This window comes from Crotalus tigris, unplaced genomic scaffold (genome assembly GCF_016545835.1).
Source record: "Crotalus tigris isolate CLP2741 ecotype Arizona unplaced genomic scaffold, ASM1654583v1 scf7180000020218.1340706, whole genome shotgun sequence".
NCBI lineage: Eukaryota > Metazoa > Chordata > Lepidosauria > Squamata > Viperidae > Crotalus > Crotalus tigris.
The window spans coordinates 750,290-776,967 of NW_024097911.1; the positions used below are offsets into that span (position 1 = coordinate 750,290).

The 26,678-nt window shown below is 41.2% G+C and overlaps 1 protein-coding gene and 1 long non-coding RNA gene across 8 annotated transcripts in view; one reads left to right on the forward strand and one right to left on the reverse strand.

Moving 5' to 3' along the window:
* Window positions 1-22,355, forward strand: part of LOC120318426 — a 28,665-nt gene extending 6,310 nt beyond the window's left edge. The window contains exons 2-3 of the long non-coding RNA XR_005559498.1: window positions 21,549-21,653; window positions 22,229-22,355. This is a non-coding gene — a long non-coding RNA (uncharacterized LOC120318426). The remainder of the gene's footprint in view (window positions 1-21,548; window positions 21,654-22,228) is intronic.
* Window positions 22,356-23,266: 911 nt separating this feature from the next.
* PLXNA3 (plexin A3) overlaps window positions 23,267-26,678 on the reverse strand; it is a 66,214-nt gene continuing 62,802 nt past the window's right edge. For all 7 annotated transcript variants that reach the window (XM_039365987.1, XM_039365992.1, XM_039365991.1 and 4 more), the window contains 2 exons: window positions 24,173-24,323; window positions 23,267-23,401 (listed from right to left, as the gene is read on the reverse strand). In XM_039365987.1, coding sequence (XP_039221921.1) covers window positions 23,306-23,401; window positions 24,173-24,323 — 247 coding nt within the window. In that variant the 3' untranslated portion in view covers window positions 23,267-23,305. The remainder of the gene's footprint in view (window positions 23,402-24,172; window positions 24,324-26,678) is intronic.

The following is a 26,678-nucleotide window of genomic DNA, read 5'->3' on the forward strand; positions in this document are numbered from 1 at the left end:
CTGCAATCTACACTTAACCTATCAACCCCTTTGCAGTGTAGGTGTTGTGACGCCTATGTGTAGTTGGGAACAACTCTAAATGAACCCTTACTAGTTTCTGTCCATTGCAAGTTGAAACGGAAGCAATGGATGATGTTGATTCTTTCTATAGGAGAAGAAGTGGGGCAATTTTATTTACAAAAAGCTGCCTAAATAACTGCAGAATTGGAACGTTTTCCTTATTTGCAATTCCTTCTTTATTTTTTTACTTGAAGTAGGAGGGGGAAGGGCATTAAAATAATTTTCCATTTTAGACCCAAGTGAACAAAATTCAGACCCAGTCTAGTATTTCATTCTTCAAAGAGAGGAAATACTGTTGTGGGAAGCAGACAACTATTTCAAACTGGAGGGCTAAAAACATCAGTAACCAGATCCTAGATTTTTCAGAGGGAATACAAATAGTCCTTGTTTAGTGACTGCCTTGTTTAGTGATGATGGTTCACAGTTATGACAAATCCTTGCATCTGCAACCTTCTGTAAAGCAAAAGAAATCTGAAAAAAGATCATAAGCACAGTCCTCCTTTTACTTAGTGACTGTTTTGCTTAACGGCTGAGTTGCCAGTCCCAATTGTGAGCACCAAATGAGGACTATCCATAGTTAATCCAGCTGAATTAACAAAGTAGTATATGTACTTGGAATACATTTTTATGATAATTTTCATTTCCATTTTTGGTTTCCTTCCAAATCAACATAATGTTACTCAAGGGAGTTGCAAGGCCAATATGGTTTAATACCACATATGTTTGATTGCGAGGCTGTTTGCGAGTGGAGCTCAAACCTACACATCCTGTTCCAGGGCCCAGAGCAGCATTCTCCTGGTTTACATTACCACAGTTCACTACATCCCTCCCAGATTTTTAAAAAGCACAGAAATCTTTATTCCGTTATAACAGAAGCTCGGCCACTCTTTTTATTCTAGCCACTGCCCCCAAGCCTCTTCTCAGTCAGGGAAGCAATTAAGCATGTTAAAGCCTTTATTAATGCTTCCAGGAGCCCACAAGGTGAGGCCTAATGAAGCAGGGAAATATGGTTGCAGTATGTGTGGTTTGAGAGCTGTGGCAAATGGAGGGCAGTGGCAGGGTTCATCTGCAAGTCAGACTGCTTAGCTCAGAAAATACAAGGTCATTCAAGTATGGACAATGGGCACAGGCTGTATTTGCATGGCACTAAACCACAGATTCATTAACCACATTGCAATCTTAAGTACTGTGCAAACCCAGCCCATGTGTTTAGTTCAAATTAGCCATGAGTAGGCCTGTTTTGTGAACACTCCCTCTTACAAGTCCAAGCTGCTGTCTCTTGGTTTATATTAAACAATTCAGTCTAAAAAAACAATTTCGGTAATAGTGTCTGATCCAAAGCCAGCTTTCTCGCACCTGGGGCTTCCTGCTCCTGTGTCAATGTACATTAGAACATAGACGCCATGGGGGAAATGCGTGAGATTCCATATATGGTCAAACTCCAGCTCCCAGCTTCTTTCACCGTCGGGTTGTTAACCTGGATTTTTTTCTTTAGCTTTTTAATAAAGGTGATAATAGCATTTTAGCATGGCATCCTTGCTTCCTTTTGAAGTTTGGGAAAACATGTTTTCAGCCAAAGCCATATTTTTAATGTGCAAAAACTAGCCTAGTCTGGAAGTGCTTCAGTATATTTGCAAGTATTAAGCAAAATACAAACTTGATTGGGAACGGAGGAGGATGTAAAGCATAAATTTGTCAGTAGTGGAATGTTATGTACAATCAGTGTTTTTCTATTGTCTAATTCTTATGTCTAATTAATCTATCTTATTGCTTGAGTTGTTTCTTTCTGATGCGTCACATATATGGAATGTATGTATCATTCGTCTCTATATCCTACATAAAGACTTAACTTATATAAAGTAGATGAAGAAAAAGCTTTTCCTTTTTGCCTGAAGTAGTTATGATTCATGCTGTTGGGAAGGGCAAAAAAGCCACTTTGCAAAGTTAAGTCTCTCTCCCAAATTCAAAAATCAAGTTTTAATTAGTTCCATGCCCAGCTTTGGTGCCTGAGTTTTAAAGTCAAAGGGTAAGCTAGCAGGGGCTGTTGGGACTGCAGTTCAACAAAGTCTCACACATGATGAATCCCACTAAGATCACTTTTAATTTTTCATCCTGGAAATTATGGACTTATGGACAAGTATGCTGGTGGATCAAACATACCTGGGACAAGACTAAATAAGCTGAACCCTGAAAACTGGTTGATTTATAATGACCACCTTACTACTTGAGAGGAGCTCATGTGTATGAGCCCTTAAAATTCAAACATCCTCACAAATTACGATATGTATTTCTATCCCCTTGCCGTCTCAAACTTTTCAGTGTGTCAGTTTGCCCATTCAGCTACAAGGATCAGATGTTGAAGAAGGAAGTGATGCCTGTTCATGAAGGAAATTATTTTAAATTCTTCGAATTATTCTGAAAATATACAATCCAGGTATTTCCCCACCCAAGGTGAACCATAAACTCCACATTTTCCTAATTTTCTTTTTTTTTTAAAGTCTTTAGCTCAGTTTGATCCTATATGTCCAGATTATGAAATAAAAACTAACCCCCCCGCTGCAGGATAAAACTCCCATCTTTAAATTAGTCAAATTAATAAGTTAATAATTTGCAAAAGCTGGCACGTATTGTCCAGAGCAAAAGAACTGTTTGGTTTCATGTCATTTTAAGGTTTTTATTTGCTTTTGATAGGACAGAGGGTCATCCCTTGAAGAACCATGCTTGCTGTCCAATAAAATATAGTTGAAAAGATCAGGGATCTTACAGGATACATCTAAAGCAAAATTCAAAATGCAGAGATTTGCTTGCGCGTGTGAGCCTTTAAAAATATTATCCTGCCAATACAGATAAGCTCCTTCCTTCTTTTGCTGTTACAGTGGAGGCTGACCTGCAATATAGCTACTTCCTTAAGGAAGAGGGGCAGGCGTTAAAGCAGTGGTTCTCAACCTGTGGGTCGGGACCCCATTTGGGGTCGAACGACCATTTCACGGGGGTCGCCAAACAAGGCTGTCCGCCATTTTCCCCCCCTTTTCTTTGGCTACGCCCCTGGCACCCGGTGATGTATAAGTGGTTGGGGGTCACCACAACATGGGGAACTGTATTATGGGGTCGCGGCATTAGAAAGGTTGAGAACCACTGCGTTAAAGCAATATGCAGTAAACCCGCAACAAACTCTCTGATTGCCAGACTTTCTTTATGTTCCTTTGTGGAAATGCACTGGGGAAAGGACTACAAAGTCGATGAGCACAGCAATTGAAGTTATGGGAGAGTTATGGAAACAGGAGCATGTGAAGAAATGTTTCCTAATTTCTCCATGATCTGCAAAAAGGCTACTACCGTTCTGCGCCAATCCAGGGTCAAAAACCTGGGACAGATTAATAGTGGTCTGTACCCTTTGCAGCACAAAACATTACGGCATATTTAAGCAACAGCTCAGGAGGCGGCATGGTGAAACAGTGCCAGTCTTGAAGTTGTGCTTTTGACAAGGCATGCCATTAGATGGCAGTCACTTAATCGAGGGGGGACATATGTTTTGGAGCAAATAGAGTTACATATGTTTCAAATCCGGTAAGTAGGTAAAAGTCACGTGCCATTTTGCCTGGAAACACATTGATAGGAAAGAGCAAACAGAAAGCATAGCCCACCTCTGGCCTTTTCCGGCAGAAACATATGTGAGTTATGACAGCTCAATTCCTTGCTTTTCAGCACTTGCATTTTAACTCTCTGCTATGTTTATTTAACAATACTTTGAATATACATAGCTGATGTTGCTGCAGTAGGTTTACAATTTGGGCTTTATTGCTTTATTTTGTATTCCAAGTTGTGCTTCTCCAGGAACCTCTTTAAGGGTCCCAAAGAAGAGTAAAAGGGGTCTTATTTCTCTGTGTAAAATGAGACCAAAATGTAGTTGAAAGCCTCATTTTTGTGTTTCAGTCTGTTCCAAGGCAGCTAAAAGGTCTTTGGGCAGTTCTTACTACTTTTGAAAGACTTGTCTACATACCTTTTGAAAGAACTTGTTGCTCCAACAGTTGATTCCTTTCGTTACAGTTACATCGGAAGTCAGACCAGCGTTTCTCAACCTTAGCAACTTTAAGATAAGTTGACCCCAATTCTGGCTGGGGTTGGAAAATGCTGGCTGGTGTGAGATATAAAAACCCCAGATTTTGATACTCACAATACGAAGACAAGTCTGGTTAACAAAACAAAGGTTTATTGGAGAATAACATAAACAGAATAAAAAAGAAAAGAAAAAGAATAGAAGGAGCGTTTGCAAACGCGGCCCCCTGGATCCTTCCCTATGGATTGGATTCCAGGAGCACACTGGCCTGGTTTCAAGATCTGCATTTTATACCCCTACAATGCATGTCACATCTAAGCAGCTCTTTCATCTTTATAAATGTACTCTGAAGTTGTATTTCGTTAACCTGACCTCTTCTGTCCATCTGCTGTTATCTTGTTTATTTGTAATTCTCACCTTGGATCAAAATCCCCCTCTTCGATAGTAGGATTTCTACTCAAAATGTAAGTTCCTGTGTCCGGAGGATTTTTAGGCAGGAAATAGTAAACATTTGGTCATATATTGGCATTGCATTGTTACATTTGTGTTACAGTGTTACATTTGTACTAAAGAGACAGTTTCATATAATGGCATTACATTTCTACAATTATTAAAAGAATAACTTTTATTTCCTTCACTGGGGAATTCTGGGAGTTGAAGTCCACATATCTTAAAATTGCCAAGGTTGAGAAACACTGCCCTAGAGGCCTGCAGTTTGAAGATTTGACTTGCTATTTCAAATCAGCATGCAGATGTTGTCCTTCCTGTCACCACTGCACTCTTAGTTATCTGCAGTTGTCCTCACAATTCTCCTCCCCTCTCCAACCTGGAATTTCAATCTTCCAAGTCTTCCTCTGCCAAATTAGTCCCCCCCCCCCCAAAAAAAAACCAGAGATCCTGTTTGGAGAGAAGATGTGTTTATCTGAAGGCATCAGTTCCAAGTCTAAGCTAAAGATCAAGAATCGTAAAAGGTGGGAGGAGTCTTGGAAATATCCAACAAGAGGCAGCCCCTGGAAAGCAGACTGAGCAGATAACTGGGATACCTCATGAGGCTTTTCCACAGCAGGGAGACATACAGGTAGTCCTTGACTTACAACAGATCGTTTCGTGACTGTTTAAAGTTAGGACAACACTGAAAAATGTGATTTATGACCCTTTTTCTCACAGCCATTGCAGCACCCCGTGGTCACGTGATAAAAATTCAGAAGCTTGGCAGCTGGTTCACATTTAAGAGGGTTGCAGTGTCCCAAAGGTGTCATGTGATCACCTTTTGCAACCTTCTGACAAGCAAAGTCAATGGGAAAACCGGATTCACTTAACAACGGCACTGATTCACTTAACAACTGTGGCAAGAAAAGTTGTAAAATGGGGCAAAACTCACTTAACAAATGTCTCACTTAACAACACAAATGTTTGGCTCAATTGTGATCGTAAGTCGAGTATTGTTTTTGTAGGTAAATTAGGCAAGGCAATTTTTCCTTGCTGGAGAAAGGAGGGGGAACACCAAGTTTACCAGGCAATTGGTGCTCTTTTCCTTGGTGTTTTGATGTGGATGTGGGAGGTTATTTCTTTTTTCTAATGGCATTTTCATCAGCAGTACCTTATTTGTGTGCTTCCTCAGTGAAGAATTCTCTCCTCAATTTTTTTAAAGTGATGCCCTTCCTCTTTTCTTGCTTTTTTCTTCCTTTTGTGTAAGTAGAACTTTTCCTTTCCTTTCCTTTCCTTTCCTTTCCTTTCCTTTCTCTTTCCCTTTCCCTTTCCCTTCCTTCCCCTTCTTCCGGAATACTTCTTCCACTGCACAACTATTGCATGCCTGAAGTAGAAATCAGTGACTTGCTAATGTCTCACTTCCCACCAGTGGGGTGCCCCACTGTGAATAGGCTGGGGGCCACGTTAGCATCATTTGAGCAGCTATCAAAGGAGCCACTACACAAAAAGTGGAGGCAACCAGGCACAAAGGAGGGATAGGGATCCACTGGAAGATAAACCCAGGGCTTAAATTCTGTCTGCCTTACGTAACCTACTTTGTGTTGCTACATGGCTGGGTCAGTCCTGACTATCTTGCTGTAAACAGCCCTACTTTTTTCAAGGCTCCTCTCATTTTCTCAAGACTGTTTTCCACCACTATTTTACTGACATCGAGTCTGAGGAGATGGGAGGCAGGATATGCTCGACCCAATTTAGACAATGGGTGATATAATTTTGCACAGCAAATGCACACAATGTACCTTTGTTTGATTTGGATGGAGCAAAGGCAACAGTAACAATTAACAATATTTGCTAAGTCACTCCCTCCGGAATGCCCCTCTTATTTGGAGCAAAGCAGCGGTTGAGTTTTGGCAGATTGTGGCGTGAAACAGATCATTAACTGTTGAGGAAAGAGGAGCAGAACAGGCAGGGAAACCGAGGCAGGGATGGGCAGGAAGAAGCGTTCAAGGAGTTTGGCTTCCAAAACCCCATCATGCCTTTGACTGCTACCCCCAGGTCAAAAATCGTCTTGTGAAACACTTTTGCCTCCTTTTGGAGATGGAAATGAATATTCCATCTCACTTCCCTATCTCTTATGCTCACGGTCCCCACTTCCTGCAAGAGAGTCTGCTTTTATTTAGCCAGTCTCACTGCAGTGACGGATTTGGTCGGGGATCCGCTATAATAATCAAGCGTCTTGCTGACTTAGATTTGCATTTCCCACCAGACTGCCAGGACCGGGGTTGGGAGGGAGGACGCTGAAATATAGCTCTAGAAATCTGAGCTTCACCAAGGTTTGGATTGCTACTGCATTGTTTAGAGATTATTACAGGCCAAGGAGCAGAGATGTTGCAAGGCTGGCTGTTTCCACTTAGAGCCCTGGATGCTTTGCACAGAAGACAGTGAGATCGCCCTCCTGATCCAGATTAAGCTATGCCCAAATTGGGATTCTGTCTCAATAAAGTTGGGGGCAGGGAGGGAGAGTGGCAATCCATAGCACCCTCTCCTGAAATGGGTTGTCCTTCCCTCTCCTCATTCTGAGATCATTGCCCCCCTCAGCCCGCCCCTCCCCCCTTTGCAGGATTTATATCTTGGCTCTTTTTCTCTCTGAATTTTTTTGAGTCAGAAACAATAAAATTTCATTTACGAGGCCATTAGTGACGGCTGGTGGGTGAAATCACCGCTAGGGTGAGGGGAGGGCTATGACAGGCCTTGGGTAGGATTGATGTTTCTCTCCCCCCCCCCACCACCACCACCCCAGCCACCCTGCTTTCTGCTCTTGATAAAATGTTATGTGTGGTGCTGCCAGCCACTAATGGACACCAGCAACTGGTGACGGCATGAATCACACATAGTGGCAGTTTGGGAAATGTAACTACACAGCAACTCTTCTCTCCCTACCCCCCTCACCTCTTCTCTTGGATGAAGTAGAAAGGCAGATGTGAGTTTAGGGAAAGTGTTTATGGAAAGGCTGACTTGGATGATGGCGGTAGTGTGCTTTTCACAACACATTTTGCAATCTTCTCTGGCAAGGCCTGGCTTATAAAGAGAGTACTGTATAAATCAGAGAAGTGCAGGCAACCCCAGATTCCAGACAGCACTGTCTAAAAATCAGTTCAAACTCAGAAAGTCTGAGAGACAGAACAGTCAGACTCAAAAATCTTATCAAAGGTCTGGACTGCATTTGAAACAACTTTCTCACCCATCCCTTGATTAAGAAGTGCCCTTGGACCAGCACACTCCTCAAAGGGAACAGTGGGCTTGACGAAGCTGAATTTTCTTCCCTTACTCAGGAACTAATAAAGATATGCCTTAGGAGAAAGGTAACAAAGATGAAAACTGTTTTTTAAAAGAATATGTAAGCCTATCGTGGAGGTTATGCTACTATTTGTTGTGCACTTTCTGCCTCAAAATCTAATTTCTGTTCCACTTCAATTTACCAACTGAAGCAGGACTCTTTCCTTCAGCTAACCAAACATCTGCCTTTATTTATTCTTCAGTCATTTGATTTATATCCTGCTTAACTACTGAATCTGAGCACTCAAGACAGCTCAAACCATCTCTCATTCCCAATGCACACATGCCTACTACATCAACTGCATATAACCAACAGTATGTACACTCCCTTAATTCATGTTTAGGCATGGTAGTGACAGCTTCTGTATCCACATTAATATAAAAATGGACTACTGGAATTTGTTCTGCTTTGGACTACCCCTGGAGGCCAAGTGGAATCTTCTGATGGTGTTATATTATCAGATAAAACACCAGTATAACAGTGTACAAATTTAATAAGCAAATAAACCTGCCACTTTGTTTCTGGATGCAGTTCAATATGTGAAGAGTAACTTATACAGCTCCATGTGGTCCAGGGCCTGTACGTTGCTTGCTCCAGATAGAATCTGCTTGACCAAGGTGTGTTGATGGAGACACCAAGCTCCATTCCTATCTCAGTGAGGTGTGGTGGGAGGGGACCAGGAACAAGCCTTCTGAACTAAAGTTGAATTCCTAATAGTTGGAAAGACAAAGGCAGCTTGGTTGTTTAGGCAGGTAGTTGGGGATTGAAATGATGATGATAACATAGAGAGAGAGATGATATAGATATAGATGATATAGATATAGAGATAGATAGATAAATAGATAGATAGATAGATAGATAGATAGATAGATAGATAGATAGATAGATAGATAGATAGATAGATAGTTTGGAGTATTAGAGTAGCCAACATTAGCTGACGCTGTGATGAGGTAAACCTGGAATTTTCTCCTTTTGCTATATTTAGGCTACTCTTAAGCTATAGTAACAACCTGTTTATTACTGCTCTCCTCTTTTCTACAGCTGTCCAACTGATCCATTGCAAAATTCCTGCTGGATCTAGAAGAAGTTGGGAACTCTTTCTCTTCAGAATTGTATCCATCTTAGTACATGAGTATGCAGGCAGGAAGTTCTGCAGGATAGGGCCAGATGTAAAAAGGCTAGCCTTGCTATTTTGGCTGCTTGTCTTTTTATCTATTTCCTTCTCATCTTGATTTAATCCTATGTTTAGACAAATTGGCAAAAAGATTTAAATACCATATGTCTAGATATTTAAAATAACTAATCATTCTTCCCTATCAGCAAGCAATTATTAAATAGTAAATTTTCCTTCTGAATGTTGCTGAATATGTGCAACACAGCTCCATTTATCAGTGCTTACAAGGTTAAAACATACAACAAGTAAATACAATTTGTCCATTAGTTAGGGAAATCAAAGTGACTCTTAATTATGCCATCTTTTTGCATTTTGCTTACTTTTCCAAAGGGACAGGGCAATTCCACAGAATCAGCATTAGAAGGAAAAATTCAGGCCATAGAATCTAACGTTATACTCAATGAAGAAATTAAATTAAAGCATCACCGACAACTGCCTAGTTTTCCCTTGAGTATATATATCCAATTGAGAGAAACCCACCATCTTTTGGGGCAATGGTTGCACTCTCAAACTGTTCGTAGGTTTTTTCTCCCCAACAATCTTCCAGAATCTGTCTCCTTACATCTTATAGCCATGATTCTGTGTTGTGTCTTCTGGAACAACAGAACAACTCCTGAACTTCTTCTTTGTGGCATTCCTTCAGTTTTTACAGAGTGTCATCATATCTGCCCCCACTTCCGGCACATCTTTTGAAGAGTTAAACTTTTCAAGCTCTTCAATCTATCTTCATACTTTTTAATTGTAGTACTTTGATATTCCTGCTGCTTCCTTCCTCTATAAATTTGTCCCAGTCTGTCTGAATCTAGACTAGTGCCCATATCTGGACACAAAATTCAAGACTGGGGAGCCTAACCAATGCAGAATATAACAGGAGTACTACTTCTCATGATTAGAAACTATACTTTTTTTTTTTTGACATTGATGATGAATAGTATTTGTTAGCAACAAATCATGCTGCTGATTTATATTTAGTTTGCAATCAATAACCTTGCATTTTTTCCACCGGTGCTATCACCTGGCCAAGTATCCTTCATTCCATAGCTGTGCATTTGCATTTAATTGATTAAAAGACTTGTACGGGCAACCATCTTAGAACCACAATGTAACAAATCAAATACCATACAAAAAATAAATTTAAAAAAGGTTCAAACTCCAATAAAAACAACAAAACCTGGCACCACAGCCAATCTTCCTTGATGCAACCATCAGCACCATCTTCCAACTCTCATTCATTCGGTTTCAGTGACTAGGGGAAGAGCCAGCTCTTCACAGCTTTCTGGAAGATTTAAGAGAGGGGAGCTGGATCTCAAGAGAAGGGTGTTCAATAGGGGTCTGCCACAAAAAAGGCACACTTCTTAGGCCCCACTAGGTGGCAGTATTTAAAGGAAGTCTCCCTAGAGCAGTGGTTCTCAACCTTTTTAATGCCGCGAACCCCAACCGGTCGTAAGTCAAGGACTACTCAACCGGTCGTAAGTCGAGGACTACTCAACTGGTGCAGCACCGTTTGCAGAATGGGACTTTTGGCGGGCTCAGCAGGGCAGAGACAGCCTGGACAATTCCTATTGGCTTTTGAAAGCCAATAGAATTAGACTCTATTCAAGAGTAATTCTATTGGCTTTCAAAAGCCAATAGAATAAAAGGGAGTAGCACAGCTAAGGAAAAGGGGGAAAAAATGGCAGACTGCGTTGTTTGGCGACCCCAGTGAAATGGTCATTCGACCCCAAATGGGGTCCCGACCCACAGGTTGAGAACCACTGCCCTAGAGTTTGCCTAGTCTAGTGACTATCTGATCTGGTGGAAAAGGCAGATATCCTCAAGGAGAGGTAGTTCTGCAAACAATCTGGCCTTGTGCCACGTGGGGCTTTAAATGTGATAATCACCACCTGGAATTGCACCAGGAAGAAAACTGGGAGCCAGTGCAATTCATGTAATAAAGATGTGACATGGGTGAATCCAGCAGGATCCAACACTCTGTGTCCTGCCATATTCTAGATCAGTTGTAATTTCCAGGCAGTTTTCAAAGTCAGCCCCACGTAGAATGCATTGCAGTAGTCTAACTGAAACTACTTTGGTTCCCTGAGCAAAGAAATCTGCATCTGTCTTTGTTAAATTCCATTTCTTTATTTTTAGTCTATTTCTCCAACAGAGCAAGATAATTTGAACCTTTACTCTGTTCCCGGCATATTTATTCCATCCAGTTTGACCCATCTGGAACTCGATCAGCATCTCCTTCCCCTGTTTACCCAAATCACTGGCCAAGGCTAAATCTTGTGGCCCACTGCTTGATCCTTGCTAAAGTTTGATGAGAATCCTTTGAGTGTGACTTTTGAATGAGCTATGCATTCTTTTAATTGCCATTCAGCCCACACCAATTGCCACCAGTACACAATTCAGAAGAAATATAATGTAGGTAATCCTCAACTTAACCATTCGTTTAGTGACTGTTCCAAGTAACAATGGAACAAAGTGACTTATGACCGGTTTTCACATATACAACTATTATAGCGCTCTCCAAGGTCACGTGATCAAAATTTGGGCACTCGGCAATTAGCAAGTATTTATGACAATTGCACTTTCCCAGGGTCACACAGTCACCATTTGTAACCTTCCCAGTTGACTTCTGACAAGCAGCTGCATGATTCCCTTAACAACTGCAGTGGTTTGCTTAACAATTGTCGCAAGAATGATTGTAAAATGAGGCAAATGTAACTGCCTTGCTTAACAATAGAAATTTTTGGGTTCAATTGTGGTCGTAAGTCAAGGACTACTTGCACTTGTATGTAACTGCAGTATTATTTTTAACAGTGGGCTGATCTCCCCTGTCTCAGGGTTAGATGGAGCTTTGCAGTGCTGGAGGAGAGGTATAAAGAGAACGAGAATGCCCTGAGACCATTCTGTTACCTTCACGCTGGTATTTCCTAAACATAACCGGATTAGCCACTGGGTTGTATTTCTTAGGAGTCCCCCTTTTCTCTATCTAATATTAGCTCAGCTATGCTTTTAAAACTCTCAACAAGCTAATAAAAAGCACAGCTAATGCCCCATTAAGTACAGCACAATCCTTTCATTCTCTGTTACTACATTTTGGTTTTCGCATCTAATTTTAACGATGTTAAAATTTAGCCCTTCTATCAAGCAAAAATAAAAACTATCAAGCAAAAGTAATAATTCCTGCTGACTCAGGAATTCTGGGAATTGAAGTCCACGAGTCATAAAGGAGCCAAGGTTGCCTACCCCTGATGTAGGACCATAAGAGGGGCTTTGCTGGAAAGTGTCTCATTGTGACCAACTAGATGCCCATAGGTGTCCTTCAACTTTTTGAATCCCACTGAAGCCTAAAGACCATCATAATCTTCTTCCAGAAGTGAAACCCTCAGAATGTGGAAACTTAAGTAGCCGAAACCATGAAGGAAAGAATAATAGCACCACACACACACACACACACACACACACACAGAGAGAGAGAGAGAGAGAGAGAGAGAGAGAGAGAGAGAGAGAGAAAGAGAGAGAATCCTATACCTTTAAAGGGACAAAAATCCTTGAGATACAGACCAATGAAAATGGAGCATGCTCAGTAGTCATTGAATAATGGCTGGCTTTTTGAGGCCTTCTGTATGTTCCGCTCCTTCCGTCTCCCCAATCCTTGTGTGATCCTAGCAGATGGAACCAGCACTGTACCCTCCCTCAGCTCCTAACCCATCACTGTCTGCTTCAGTTGATAATTAATTATTCATCCCCTCTGCGGGTAAACAGCTGACACAAGGTTAATGGATGAAGTCAGCGATGGGATTCCCAGGTCTTCCTCTCTTAATCCTCCACATAAGCTATTCTTTAAAGTGTGGGGCAAAACTGACTGTTGATAGTGAACAGTTGCAGGGGGAAAAGGCTGCCCTGTCAGATGGAAAACCAATATTACTGAACCCTTCCTTGCATAGCTCCGTGCTCTTTATTAGTCAGATTATAGATGAATCCCTATAAATCTTAGTGAAAACATGCAGGGGAGCCCAGGGCAAATCATTACAAGCCTAATGAGAAGGTGACATTTCCCATCTATTCTTACAAACCTGACAAGTCAACACTGGAGATTTCTGATACCTTTTTCCGGGCAAAGCCTTGCATGAAATCTTGAACTTTAGAAGTCAAGTTGGGAGTGGCTTGCTGGGAACATGGATCCCAGTTGTACAGGAATGTAAACACAGGGGCACAGATTCACAATATTAGTGCATGGCTTCCCTTCTTTCCTGTTTGCCCTGCCTTGAACTTCATCATGCTGCTGAGTGTAATTGAAATTACTTATCTAGAGACCCCTCTGATGTGATTAATGATGCTATTACATTTTTAAAAAAGTAAATAGCTGAGATTAGTTTACCTTCAAATAGGCCAAGAAGAGATTGAGCAATCTTGTGCACGTGTGGAGCCATGCTGGTTTCTTCTAGTGAGAATAGATTAGACATTCTCATTTTACAGATGAGAATCAGGGAGTTTGTAACAATCATAATTCCAAAGGGTTGTGTCTTAACCCTTTGTGGGCAGCCTAATTTCTTCACCCCAAATGCAATTCCAAGTGGGACTGCAGTCATTTAACATCTCAGCTCCCTTTCAAAACAGAAGTTCCTGCATAAAAAGGAAGAGCACTTGACCCATACTTGCAATGTTGCCTTTCCCCTCGTGACACCAGAAACAAGGCTCCATAGCTGAGCTCCATCTTTAGCTAATGGGGGTCTTCCCTTCCACAAGGCAAAAGGTTTCAGTTGGCTACATAGAAAATAACTTCAAAGAGGTTGGATTCAGTCAGCTCCTACAGGATTAAAGGCAGAACCGCTGCTTCCCCTTAATAAGGGATAATCTTGTGAAGGGGGGAAATGCCAGGGAGAAGCAAAAGGGGGAAGGGTTGTCACTGATGGGTGGGAGATGACAAAGAACATAGAAGATTTAAATTTTCTCGGCCCCAAGGATTATTTTATGGATGATTGGGCAGCAGGAAGCAAGGGAGAAGAGAAAGAAACCTTGAACGAAGCAGCAAGCAGGAGCTGAGGCAGAGCTGCATCCAAAGGAAGGCATAACCGGAGAGAGGTCTGAAGTGGGGAGGGCATGAGCCAGGCAGTAGCCGGATTCAGCTGCAGCCTGTCAGCAGAGCAAGTTTAATGGGACTGAGCATTTCATTTCCCTGAGTGGCCCTTTGTGGGCTGCGCTGTCAAAGCTGATGGAGCCAGATTGAATTAGCTGAGGATGGGTGGTGCAGTGGTGGTGTTTACAGCTCCCCCTTCCCTTTTAAAGCCCCAGGGCAAGAAGTGGCACACATCCATGGATCTTTTTAAAAAAAACAAACAAAAAAAAAACAGGGCAGGTAGATAGCTACCATTACTCTTCTTCATGCATAGCACTGAAATGGAAAACAATCCAGCAGTCTAACAAAGTCTGTTTTCTACCAAGAAATCATTTCCAGGATTAAGGGGAGTACCACCATTGGCACTTAATGCTATTTGTGTGGTTTCTCCCTTCTTTCAGCCTTCCCAGTCAGGTTCCCTTATAGGGAAATCCAACAGAACTGGGGGAAATCAGGTCCTAGAGGGCTGCATGCTTAATGATGTTGATCCTGGGATTGGCAGACGTGCTGCGGGGGGGGGGGGGGAAGAGAATTCAGAAAGGTGGAATTAGCAACGGACTTGCTAGTTGTTAGATAGAAGATGTAGGCCAAATTTTGCTGGGGTAAAGAAAGGATAAACATACATGTTTATGGAATACATTTGTCCCCCAAACATAACCACAGGGTTTTAGCTCAACAATCAACAATCTCTTCCCTTTGCAGCCTTTGAAAATCAAAAATAAAACGCTTCTCATTTTGAATGAAGTACAGTTACCTTACAGATTTAAAAAAAGGAGGGGACACGCATTTATGCACAGATAAGAAGGAGGCACCTTTCTTGTGTAGATGTTAAGGAACAGAATAGGTACCTTAAGTCTCTCAGATACTGTTGGACATAATCCAAATTCTCAGAACGGCACATCTAATAACATGATTTCTGAAATCTACATTCAATCTTAACCCTGTTATATCATAAACAGGCATGCCAAATTATGCCCTTCTAAGTCTAGTAAGTCTCTCAGCATAACCCATTCTTTCAACCAAATTAAGCAACAAACTACCAAGTACGCTTTCAAATCCAGTAGGGCTAGCCCTCCTCTCTCTTTAGAGTAATGCAGGAACTTGTACCTAACTCTTGTTTTCTTACCTTGCCAAGGATATATCTTTCTGCTGTTGTTCAAATTGTAAATCTGTAGTCAAAAAGGCATTGTTTGAAAAAGAATAACATTCTGGGTAAAATATTCATTTTTATCACAAAGATTCTTTCCTATAATGGCAACTATAACTTATCCAATCTTAAAATTCCTTTTTTAACTTCATTCCATATCTTAACAGTTATTCTTAAACAACATACAGTTCATGTTAGTCGAGGTAACATCCAAATATTTTACTTTTTTCTCAGTCTTGAGCCCATTTTATTAATCAATTCTACTTGATCCCGTGTCTTTTTTGTTAACATCTTTGCATTTTATTAAAGTCAGCTAACATACCAAATTCTTTTCTCTTTTCTGTTCCTTTCAACAGATTTTCCAACATTAACATAACATTATCTGCAAATGCTCTCAATTTATGTGTCTCTTAATCTTTACCCATTATTCCCTCATCTTGCCTTATGTCTGTATTCAACACTTCCAAGACCAGTGTAAACAAAAGTGGGAATAATGGACAGCCTTATCTCGTTCCTTTTCGAATCTCACAGGGTGTTCTTAAGTCTCCATTTATAATAATTTGAGTTTTCTGTGATGTTATGTATCAATGTTATCCATTATTTTATTACAAAGTTCTTACCAAATTCTGTAACCTCTATTAGTTTAAACAAAAAAGTGTCAATTGAGATTGTCCAAAACTATTTCTGCATCTAAAGAAGCATATTATAGAAAAGAAATGGCAACTAGAAAGAAACGGTGAAGATATGGTGAATTGCTAGAATACTTTCAACTTGTATTTAAAATAAAATCAAGACATTTGGCATCAGGAGAACATAAATTCCAATGGCTTCATACATGCAACTCTCAGAAAAATTTAAAATTAAAATTGAATGATAGAGTAATGACAAATATCTTATTGATAAAATTGTAAACCTTTGCTGAAACTGGAAACTGGAAGATGAACAAGTTAAAAACTGCATGATAAGATAGACTAAAAATTTTGAATGTAATATGGGAAATGGAAATGGGAAAAATGTGGACAAAGGAATTGAAATTTATTGTATGTTATAATCTTAAAGAGAATTTCTATAAAATGATGTATAAATAGTATTTATCACCGGAAAGATGGTTAAAATGTATAAAGGACTCAAACATAAGTTGGAAGTATAAACAGCAAGAAGGGACAAGATCTTTGATGAACTTGTAAAAAAGCTAAAAACTACTGGACTAAAATACATATATTAATCAAAAAAAAAAACTTGAGGCCAATATGCAATTCAGACGAAAACTTGGAAAAATTGCACGATACCTTGTTCCTATTATTATAATGGTAGAAAAGCCTATGTATGCTCAAAGTTGAAAAGATTTGATAATACCCTGCAATGAAAGAGTAGCTGTTAAAGCTGATGGAGTTGGCTGAGATGGTGAAATAGACTGCTTTAATTAGAGAAAAGACATTCGACTAAATTTATAACCAATTGGAATCCTCTTTTGGACTTTTTGCAGAAAATGTAAAAACACGAAATTATGACATACGGATTTGATTAGCAATTTTCAGAGGCGATAAAAATGGATGTTAAGTTGTAATTTTTGAGTAGGAGCTGAACTTAAACTTTAATTTCTATCTGCTGTAAAAGAAGCTGGAAGGCATTTTTGTATCTCTTTGTTTTTTTATATTTTTAAAATTTTGCTGCACCTCTATTTTCTCTTTTTCTCTCTATTCTGTCCTCTCCATTTCCTTTCTTGATCATTATTTTTTGTTAGTCCTTTATTTTTTACTTTGAAAAATTTAATAAAGCTATTTAAAAAAAGAGGAAAAAGTCTTGCAGATACATAGGGCAGCCTTCATTTTGCTTAGACCTCAAACTCCCTTTCTCCCTAAAACTATAGGCCTTGCCCTGTCTACAGATTATGGATTTTGACTTGACATGACATGTAAAATTTGGAACAGCCTGAAAAACTTCATTCTGGCCTTCGACTATAGATGAATGGCTTACCAGCTGCATGTATCTCTTGATGGCTTTTCCATGGCCCACCTAAGGTATCTATAACTCTTCACCAACTGCTCCCTCCTGCCATCAATTTACTACCACTGTTGACAACCAATCAGTTTTGGGAAGATAATGCAGCCTAAAATCTCTTAGCATCCTCTTTAATCTAGCACAATCTTCAAAGTTTCTCCTTCTTCCCTCCTCCAATGTTTCTAACAAGATTGTTGTTTCCCTAATTATAGTAGCAGGCAAACCACATTTCCCAATGGGTCATTGGGAATGAAGGAAGAAACTATGACAATGAGCACTATTACAGCCCTGGTGGTGCAGAGGTTAGAATGCAGTATTATAGGCTAACTCTGCCCACAGTCTGGAGTTCAATTCTAATGGAGCTCAAGGTTGACTCCGCCTACCATCCTTCCAAGGTCAGTAAAATGAAGACCTATATTGTTGGGGTCAATATGTTGACTTTGTAAACTGCTTAGAGAGTGCTGTAAAGCAGAGGTCACCAACCTTTCTCAGTTGGCGGACCAGAGGGAAAGGGAGGGGGAAGCATTTTACATGTGCCATGAACATGCACGCCACAAATGGGGCGGGACTAGCACCCGCGTGATATTTGCTACCCCTGCCCGGTTCCTGCGCGGTACAGTGCCCCATTTCCACGCCCCGAGGCATGGTGGCATCCCGTTTTTGCATCCCGAGGTTGGGTGGTGGCCCATTTTCATGCTGCATAATGCGGTGGCAACACATTTTCGTACCCCGAGGCACGGCGGTGGCCCATTTTTGCACCCTGTGGTGCGGCATCCTGTTTTTGCACCCCGGAGTCACGGCGCTAGCGTGAGTGGGGGTATGTGCGCGCACACGTGCGTGCACTGGCCAGCCTGTCTTGCAGCCCAGTGGCCAGCAGGCCAAGGCCCACTACTGGGCTGCGGCCCACAGGTTGGGGACCCGTGCTATAAAGCATTGTGGAGTGGTATATAAGTGCTATTGCAATTGCACAATGCAGCCAAGAATGCTGTTTCCCTGGCAGGAGAGGGTGTTTAGGTGGGTAGTTTGGAATGCTTTCAACCCACCCCTATGTCTCTGCTTGATGGTCCTTTTTGTTTCTTCTACCCATCCTGCACGGATGTAGCCCAATCCAACATCAGGTTGAAAACATAACGTGCCGCTAGGATAAAAAAGCAAAACAAAAATGGGAACAAATGACTCATCATAACATACACAAAAAAGGAGTATTCTGAATATAAGTAATCCCTGGAGTGCACAAGTTTTCACTCCTTTTGTGAACAAAGATGACTGACAATTACATACCTGCCTATGCAGTATACATTTGAGAAGGCATGTTCTACAGCATAGGCCCTCTAGAGACTTTATATCCCTTCTTTCCTCATGTTCACATTATACCCGAGTTCAAAATGCTGTAATTCTGCTACAAGGCAGAATGATACTTTTCCCTTTACCCTGGAGTTTCTGCTAATGAGGCTCCTGATGCATCCATGACTTATTCATAAACTGCCACCAACAATTTCCTTTTATCTCATTTCTGTCTCCCCTACAGTCACCTTCTTGGGTGCTGCTTGTTTGTTCGTTCCCACAATGCATTCTTCAGCACAATCCCTGGGCCCTCATCCTCAGTACCGGTTTTAAAAAATAATAATGAAGAAAGAACTGCGCCCAACTCTTCCCTTTTCCTAGAAGGAAGGCCTCAATTGCTAATAGCTCCAGAGGCACTGAACCAAGTTCTATAGCAGCAGTTCCCAGACTGGTGTCTTCCAAGTGATGGGGGCTATAATCAAATGAAGCTGGAGGGCTCCAAATCCAGAAAGGATATGCTAAACACGTGACTTAAAATGATGCACACTCCCACCTTTTCGTGCAGGTTAGGTGATTGTTAGCCTCTTTACCAACACTACTGGGCACTGTTGATTTGAAGTACTCCCTTCCCTGAGTCAGCAGGAAATTATTCTCCCCTACCTTAATCTTGTCTGTGTTTCATATTCCTGCCAATCCCAACTTTACTCCAAATCATCAGGTGACAAATCCTAAAAGATTTTGCACCTGGAGGATGTCTGGATCATAATTTATTTTAGCACAGGTACGCCTAAGAATGCCTTCAGCCTGTTTCATTGATGAGTTAGGGATGAAGTGAAGACAACAGTTATATAGTAACAAATCTGGGGGGGGGGTGGCAAGGGGGAAAATATTGTCAGGGCATTATTTGTGCTGTGGCTAGGGAGAAGTAGGGAAAAATCAGAGTAAGAAGCAACAAAGTATGTAGATTTTCATACACTTGCTGCTGGTCTGTCTACAGTAGAGTTTTGTAATAGCAAACAGAAGAATAGAGAGCAGCAGCTGCGCCAGAAAAAGCTCTTTGAGTAACACAGGTTGCCAACCGATTGGAGTAGGAGAAGGGAGGAACCAGACAAAAATAGTTTTCTCCCATTTCTTAAAAAAAAATCTACCCTCACAGTATATGCCATTGAATAAAGTAGAGTAGAGTAGAGTAGAGTAGAATTTGGAAAGGACCTTGGAGGTCTTCTAGTCCAACCCCTTGCTCAAGCAGGAGAACCTAGTCCTATACCATCTCAGAAGGTTTGATTCCGTTCAATCTCCCAGAGCTCTAAATCCCCCAGAATCACTGTCTTAGGGTTTCCAGCTGTCTGGAGCACTTGTGGACAGTCTCAAGTCCTCTCCTTATCCAGAGAGGACTTTATTAAAGAGCTGGTCTACTTACTGGCCCTTAATTCCACTGTTCACACTGTCCCTGTCATGAACCTCCTTGCACACTTTCTCCAAGCTGATCTATGCTCTCGTGCACTCCCTTGCACTGTCCCTCCCTTGCACTGACATGCACCCTTGTGCATCCTCCCTGTGCCATACCATGCTGTGCCTCAAGTGCTTCCTCTCCTGCAGCTCCTGCACCTCCTCATAACATTTTATTTCAAGAGTTGACAATTATCTGTACAATTTTTTGGTCCCTGTTTGTATAAGCAGATGTAGTGTGCTTATACAGACTGTCAAGGTAAAACGTGATATTCCTTTCTGTCACATTTCATTTGAAACAAGGCTACAGCTTTGCTCTCAACCTTCTACACAGATGCTACAACTTCACAACTGCCCTGACTCTGATTTCTGGGAATACTGGGATAGGTAATCAAATATTTGATATGAAGCATATAGAAGAGTTGTTAGTTAACTAAGGTTATCTATCGGTAAGTATTCTTGCCTAGTAGTCACAGTTAGTTGGGCCCAGAATAAATTGCCTTTTCTTTTGGTGCTCAAATATTGCCCTTAGACAAAGTAAGAAGGCATGCTACCAATCAACTAGCAGTGCTGATTCCCAAAAGGTTTAAGAGGACTTAACATTAAGGAAATGTCTGGATAATTAATTAGCAGGATAACTGTCTCAGAACAACTGAACAACAGAAGCAATGGCACCCCAGCAGCAATAGGTAACTTTTAATTCAACGGACACTGAAGCAGCAAGGAAGTACATATGGAAGCACACAAACATCTGTGGTAAGAGGTGAAAGGAAGCATTAGGCAGAGCTACATTTCTATGTAAGTGAAATAACTTGGATGGTTTTCACACTTGACCTCCCTAGTGCTACTAAAAGTTTTTGTTTTGTCTTGCAGCACATGAAACTGAAATTAAAATAGTGGTTCCATAGCACATCTAATTTAGTACTGTACTATGTTCTCTCACAACCCTAGTTTCTACAGCTTTAATTAGAAGTTTCCTCCTGGCAGTTTCTGCTCCATGTTCCAACTGCTGCAGGGACCGTGGCATTTTATCTATACATTAATGTTGGGGGGAGGTTTAATGAATTATTATTATTATTATTATTATTATTATTATTATTATTATTATTATTATTATTATTATTATTATTGTTATTATTATTGTTATTGTTATACTATTACTACTACTACTACTACACTATAAGTGAAAATAAGGAGAGGCAGAGAAGTCAACCATGACTTACCCTCTTTCAGGGAATAAATTATTGCTATTGTTCACTAATGTTATCCCCACACTGAAACAAGGAGCAGAAGCTCTAAAGGGAGACTGCTAATTAAAGGCACAAAAGCATGAAAAACTTTAACACCACTTTATCAGTTCACAGATTAGATAGGCTGCTAAGGCAATCACATTTTTTTAACAAAACAAAACCAGCAACTAAAATGTCTTTAAAAAGTGGGGAGGCAATATAGGAATATACTGAAATGTGGTTGGCATTTTTTTTATCGTTTGGGTCTCCACAGAAAGAGTGAACGATGGACACCAAATCCCTATACAAGAATGGAAGCAACTTGGTCCCATGTGATCCAGCAAGTGGTGGAAAGCTGATCTGATAAAACAGATTTGAGGTAGATGAACACTTTTTAAAACCGTTTTCTCTCTCTCTTTTTAAAATAACTCTTTGCAAATAGAAGTTGTCTAAGAAAGAACTTTTTTCTTGCTGTGTTAATATTACATTTTCATAGAAAGATGTTTTATATATGGAAATATGTTAGTAAATTCCACCGCTGACCAATCCCCAGAAATGGAAGAGTCCATCTCATCTCACCCCAATTCATTTGGGTATTTGGAGGCCAGTCTAGCACTTCAACAGAGGAATTCCCTGGCCTAGTCAAGGTTAAACAGGCTCCCCCCCCCCTTATGTAATGGACATGTTACCCATTCATGATCAATATGTTTCCTTAAGGTTTCTGGCAGACACAGAGGGGTGAGTAAACAGCCCAAACGGGCTCAGCCCACAATGGGCATTTAAGGTTATACGTCTTCTTGATCTACAGTATATATACAAGCAAATTAGTAGCAGCAAACCTGTTTAGTGACTAAAAAGGGTTACGTACTTGGGCAGATGGATCAGCTGGAATTTTACTGTAAAAAAGCAACATTTTTAATGCCTAAATGAACTGGCATTGTTCCCACACTTTAGGTGCAATTCGAAAGAAAAGCCATAACTGTAGATGGTGAGAAGGCTGCACATGGGGATGCATGTCCAAAATATCTCCTTGTAACACCGGAATGCAAGAGGATGGGGGCCTGTTTCCACGGAATACCCCTTTTCTGGCATTTCCCCCAATCCCTCCACATCATATCAAGAAGAGCATTTTTTCCAGGCTTTTATTTAGCAAAAGAAAAAAGTAATTATAAAATGAACTAATAAAAAGCCCATGCTTCTGCAGGGGCATTCCCCACCCCACCACAATTCCATAGTCCCTGAAGGGGGATTCTTATTCTTATTTTTAATTTATTTTATTTTATTTTTGGGGAGGAAAGGGGGGGGGACCAAATCCCTCCAGGCTGCAGTGCAAATATTTACACAGACTCTAAGAACAAAAAGGTTGGGGTGGGGGTTGGGTGGGGGGGATGAAGGACTTTTTACACTGAAATCTCTACACCCAGGGAATGGAATCATTTACAGCCAATAATCTTAACAAGATGCAATAATAAATTAATGAGTAAGGCACTGCACCCAGTGAGGGCACAACAGGTGGGGAAGGAGTGAATGTTTGGGAGGGGGGGAGAGCACTGTCAGGTAAGATTAAAAATATCCAATTGCCATGGTTACCAAAAACAGAACAAGGGCAGATTCCACCAGCTACCAACAAGGAGTGGGGGACTGGGGAGATGATCGGGATGACTGAAGAGAGGGGTCCACAAACATTTGGGGTGAGGGGGTTTCCATTTAGCTGCCAGCTTGAGGGGGAGGGGGCATGATCAGGCTGCACCCCAACCCCATTGCTTATTCTGGGTGGCCCCTCCCAAGTCAGAGGAGCGGGTGCTTGTTATTGCTTCCAGACTGAAGGCTGGGGAGGGGAGGCACCACAGCGACTTTCTGCCACCCCAGGGGAAAAGGTCACAGGTCTCTTGCCCCCTAGGAGGTTAAAAAGGTCAAGTCTGTTCCCCTTTGTGGGGCCGCAAGCCAAGTTGGAGGTAGAGTCCCTTTGGAGGCACCTATCCTGGATGCCTGCTGCCCGCTCCCTTTGCCCTCCTGCCCCCTCCAGCTTCCTCAGCTTGTTCCTGAAACAAGAGTGGTGACTTGCTCCAGCTTCAGCCTCAGTTTGTGTTTCCGGCAGGCAGCATCCCGTTCCAACGCTGTCAGGATCTGGGGGCAAGGCAGGGAGAGATTGGAAACAAAAGGTTCAGTCCAAGGGGAGGAACAGAAGAGGGAGAAAGGCAAAAACAGACCAGGAGGAGCTAAGGCCCAAACTCCCAGGGGCAAAATGGGGTATAAGACCAAGGGACCAGGATGGAGAAATATCCAGTAAAATTGGAAAGGGATGTTAAACGGCAAGGGGTTAAAGAAAAAAAAAAAGGTTGGCAACATGATTGTTCACTTATTAGGAGGAGTTTTGGGCTTGAGTAAGAGTGTTGGAAAAAGAGAGGCTTCCTTCCCTAGGATAGATTCACAGTTTTTGGTGTTTTTTTTTTTGCTCCTTAGGATTAAACCGTCTATAAAACAGGGCCCTCCCTCTGAAAGCTGACATACCTATTTACAAGAGGTGAAAGTGTGACAGACATAGAGCGGGAAACTAAAAAGAAGAGGGAAATGGATGGAAGGGTGGCACAGGTATTAAAGGGTAAGGCTCCATTTGTCACAATATCTTCTCCAATGCTGTAAATCACCCCTTGGCTATTGAACCGTAGGACGAATTTTATGAGAGCTGCAGGAGTTGAACAAAAGTAGAGGCTACCGAAGGAGCTGGCTGAGAACATGTCTAATTAGATGCTACCCTGTCTCCACTGAACACGTTGTCTGCCGTGTAAGGTACAAGTGAGGCTCCATTCTCATGAGATGTATAGTTGATAACTCCTCTGAGGACAAGTGTGGGTTCAGAAGGGGGAAGGAAAAGTTGTGACCTAGCCATGGCCTCACCTCATCTCGGTACCTTCCCACATAGCTGTACAGCTCTCCCAGTGCACCCAATGTGTTAAATTCCCCTGCATGCTGACGGGATTGTTCTACTAGGTAGGCATCCATGTCTTGGTCACTAATGGAAGCCATCTTGGTGATGTCCCGGTAGTACCTAGAACACAGAGACAAATATTGTTTTAGGATTTCATATACCGGCAGTTATAGTGGATGACTCTGCCTAATTGTCCCTCTGATCTCAGTAGAGGAAAGAACAAGCACAATCCTAAACGAACTGCTTATAAACATAAATAAAATGCAGTTCTAGGTCTCTTGATTTGTTGTAATTGATTTTTGCTTTGCATACAAAGCCAGCATACAAATTCAGCAAACTGACATCCTTGGCACTCGGCTGCACTTTCTGAAATACTTAGCTCAAATAATGCATAAATGGTGTATTTGGATAAACATTGATTTTAATAATTAGTCTGGCATGCAAACTTGAGGTGGCAGGGGGAGGGGACATAGATGCCAAATTTGGTATCTGGCAGAGAGAGCCACCACAATGCCAGGAACATTGGGATGACAAGACAGAAAAACAATTAAAAAGAGTGCCAAGGAACTAAAGTGCCATAATCTGAACAATTCAATCTTCATTCAGCCCTCCCTATATATATTAGATGACATCAGCTTTGACCATGCACAGTTGGATAATGGGAGGGCTATATGTTAAAAAAATGTAGAAAGTACTACATGAACCCATTCTTTCCTATGATTCCTTAATTTTGAACACAATCTTCAGTATGCCATTACAACTGTTTCCAGATAAGTCTAAGAAATGAATTCTGTATATTTTTAATATGGCAACTCCCTCCCCATCTTAAATGGAAAATGGTAAGGAAGAATGCCAAAACAGTGCCTTACCCTAATCAATTAACTTTCCAGAATCATGACATTCTCCCAATATGTGGAAAGACTTCTCAAATTTCATCAATGTCTATACTGGTTGAGAAATTTGGAAATTGGTCAGCCCAGATTAGGGAAAGTTGGGCAGATTTATCATGGATTAAGTGGATAAATTCTTTTGCTATAATTTCTGGACAGTGTCAAGCTTCGGATAGCCATAGCTGTAAATCCTGGCTCTCCAGACAAATAACTCCTTATTCTATAATTGGCTTATTTGGTTGAAGGCTCCCAAACACGACTCTGGAAGATTAATCTCTATTGCAGACAAGACTGAAGCCATATATACAGATAACTCTAAGGGTTATACAAATCAATACTCCAAGATTTAAACTCTAGGCTTTTTTGCACCTACTTTTCTGAGTCAATAGATATTTGGCTTTCTCTTGATGGACTCAGAAAGCACCTGATCTGTGCTGACATAACAGTTCTTTCTAGCATGAGAATAGTTGATTCCTGCCTGGCTAACTTCATTCTCTACAAATGGGGTAACTACTAGTTCACTGGCAGAAGACAAGCTTTGCATGCAGAAGAGTTTAATTAGCAGCATGTGATGAAGGAAAAACCTGGCCCAAGTTCCTAAAAAACTGATATTAGTGGGGGGGGGGAAACATATGAACCTAAAGGGGTTTTATATACGAGGAAGGATCAACTGATTTTCATATGACTTCCCTTCTATTAGCACATAAAACAGTTGATAGGTCTGGAGGGGTTTTTTGCCCATTTTACAGCATATAGAGTAATCTTCATATTTCTTACCTCAAAACAGCAAGAAGCCATACAACTGATTCTCAAAAGCTATGGCTGAAGGAAAGTTGGACACTTAGGGAAAGGGTCCCTTGGATTAATTTATATCGTAAACAAATTTCTCACGCTTAATAGGATAATATTCTGTACAAACTTAGAAAAAACTAACTTGATTGCTTGTAATGGCCCAAGTTTACACAGATCATCAAGGATTAGCTAGGAATCATCAACAAGCTACTGAAGATACTAGCATGCAGTAATATTGCTAGCCATTCTCTGGGCCAAGACATGAATCCAACTGTACAGACCTCAAACTACAACCATTCATTTAGTGACTGTTCGAAGTTGCAACAGCCCTAAAAAAGGTGACTTATGACCAGTTTTCATACTTATGACCATTGCAGCATCCTCATGGTCTGTGATCAAAATCTGGATGCTTGGCAACTTGTTTATGATGATTGCAGTGTCATGGGCTCCTGTGATCACCTTTTGCGATCTTCTGACAAGCAAAGTCAATGGGGAAGCCAGCTTCTCTTAACCACCATGTTACTAATTTAACAACTGTAGTGATTCACTTAACAACAGTGGCAAGAAAGGTTGCAAAGTGGTGCAAAACTCACTTAACTGTCTCACTTAGCAGTGTAAATTTTGGGCTCAACTACTGTATGTCAAAGACTACCTGTGGTAATCTAGCACTTCGGTTCTCCTGCCCCTCTGGCTTAATTGCTACTTGAAGAGAGCCCCCTTCCTTCTTCTGTGTCAGGCATGCCAGGCATGACGCATCTGGCCCGTGGGCTGGCAGTTTGACATGCCTGTTCTA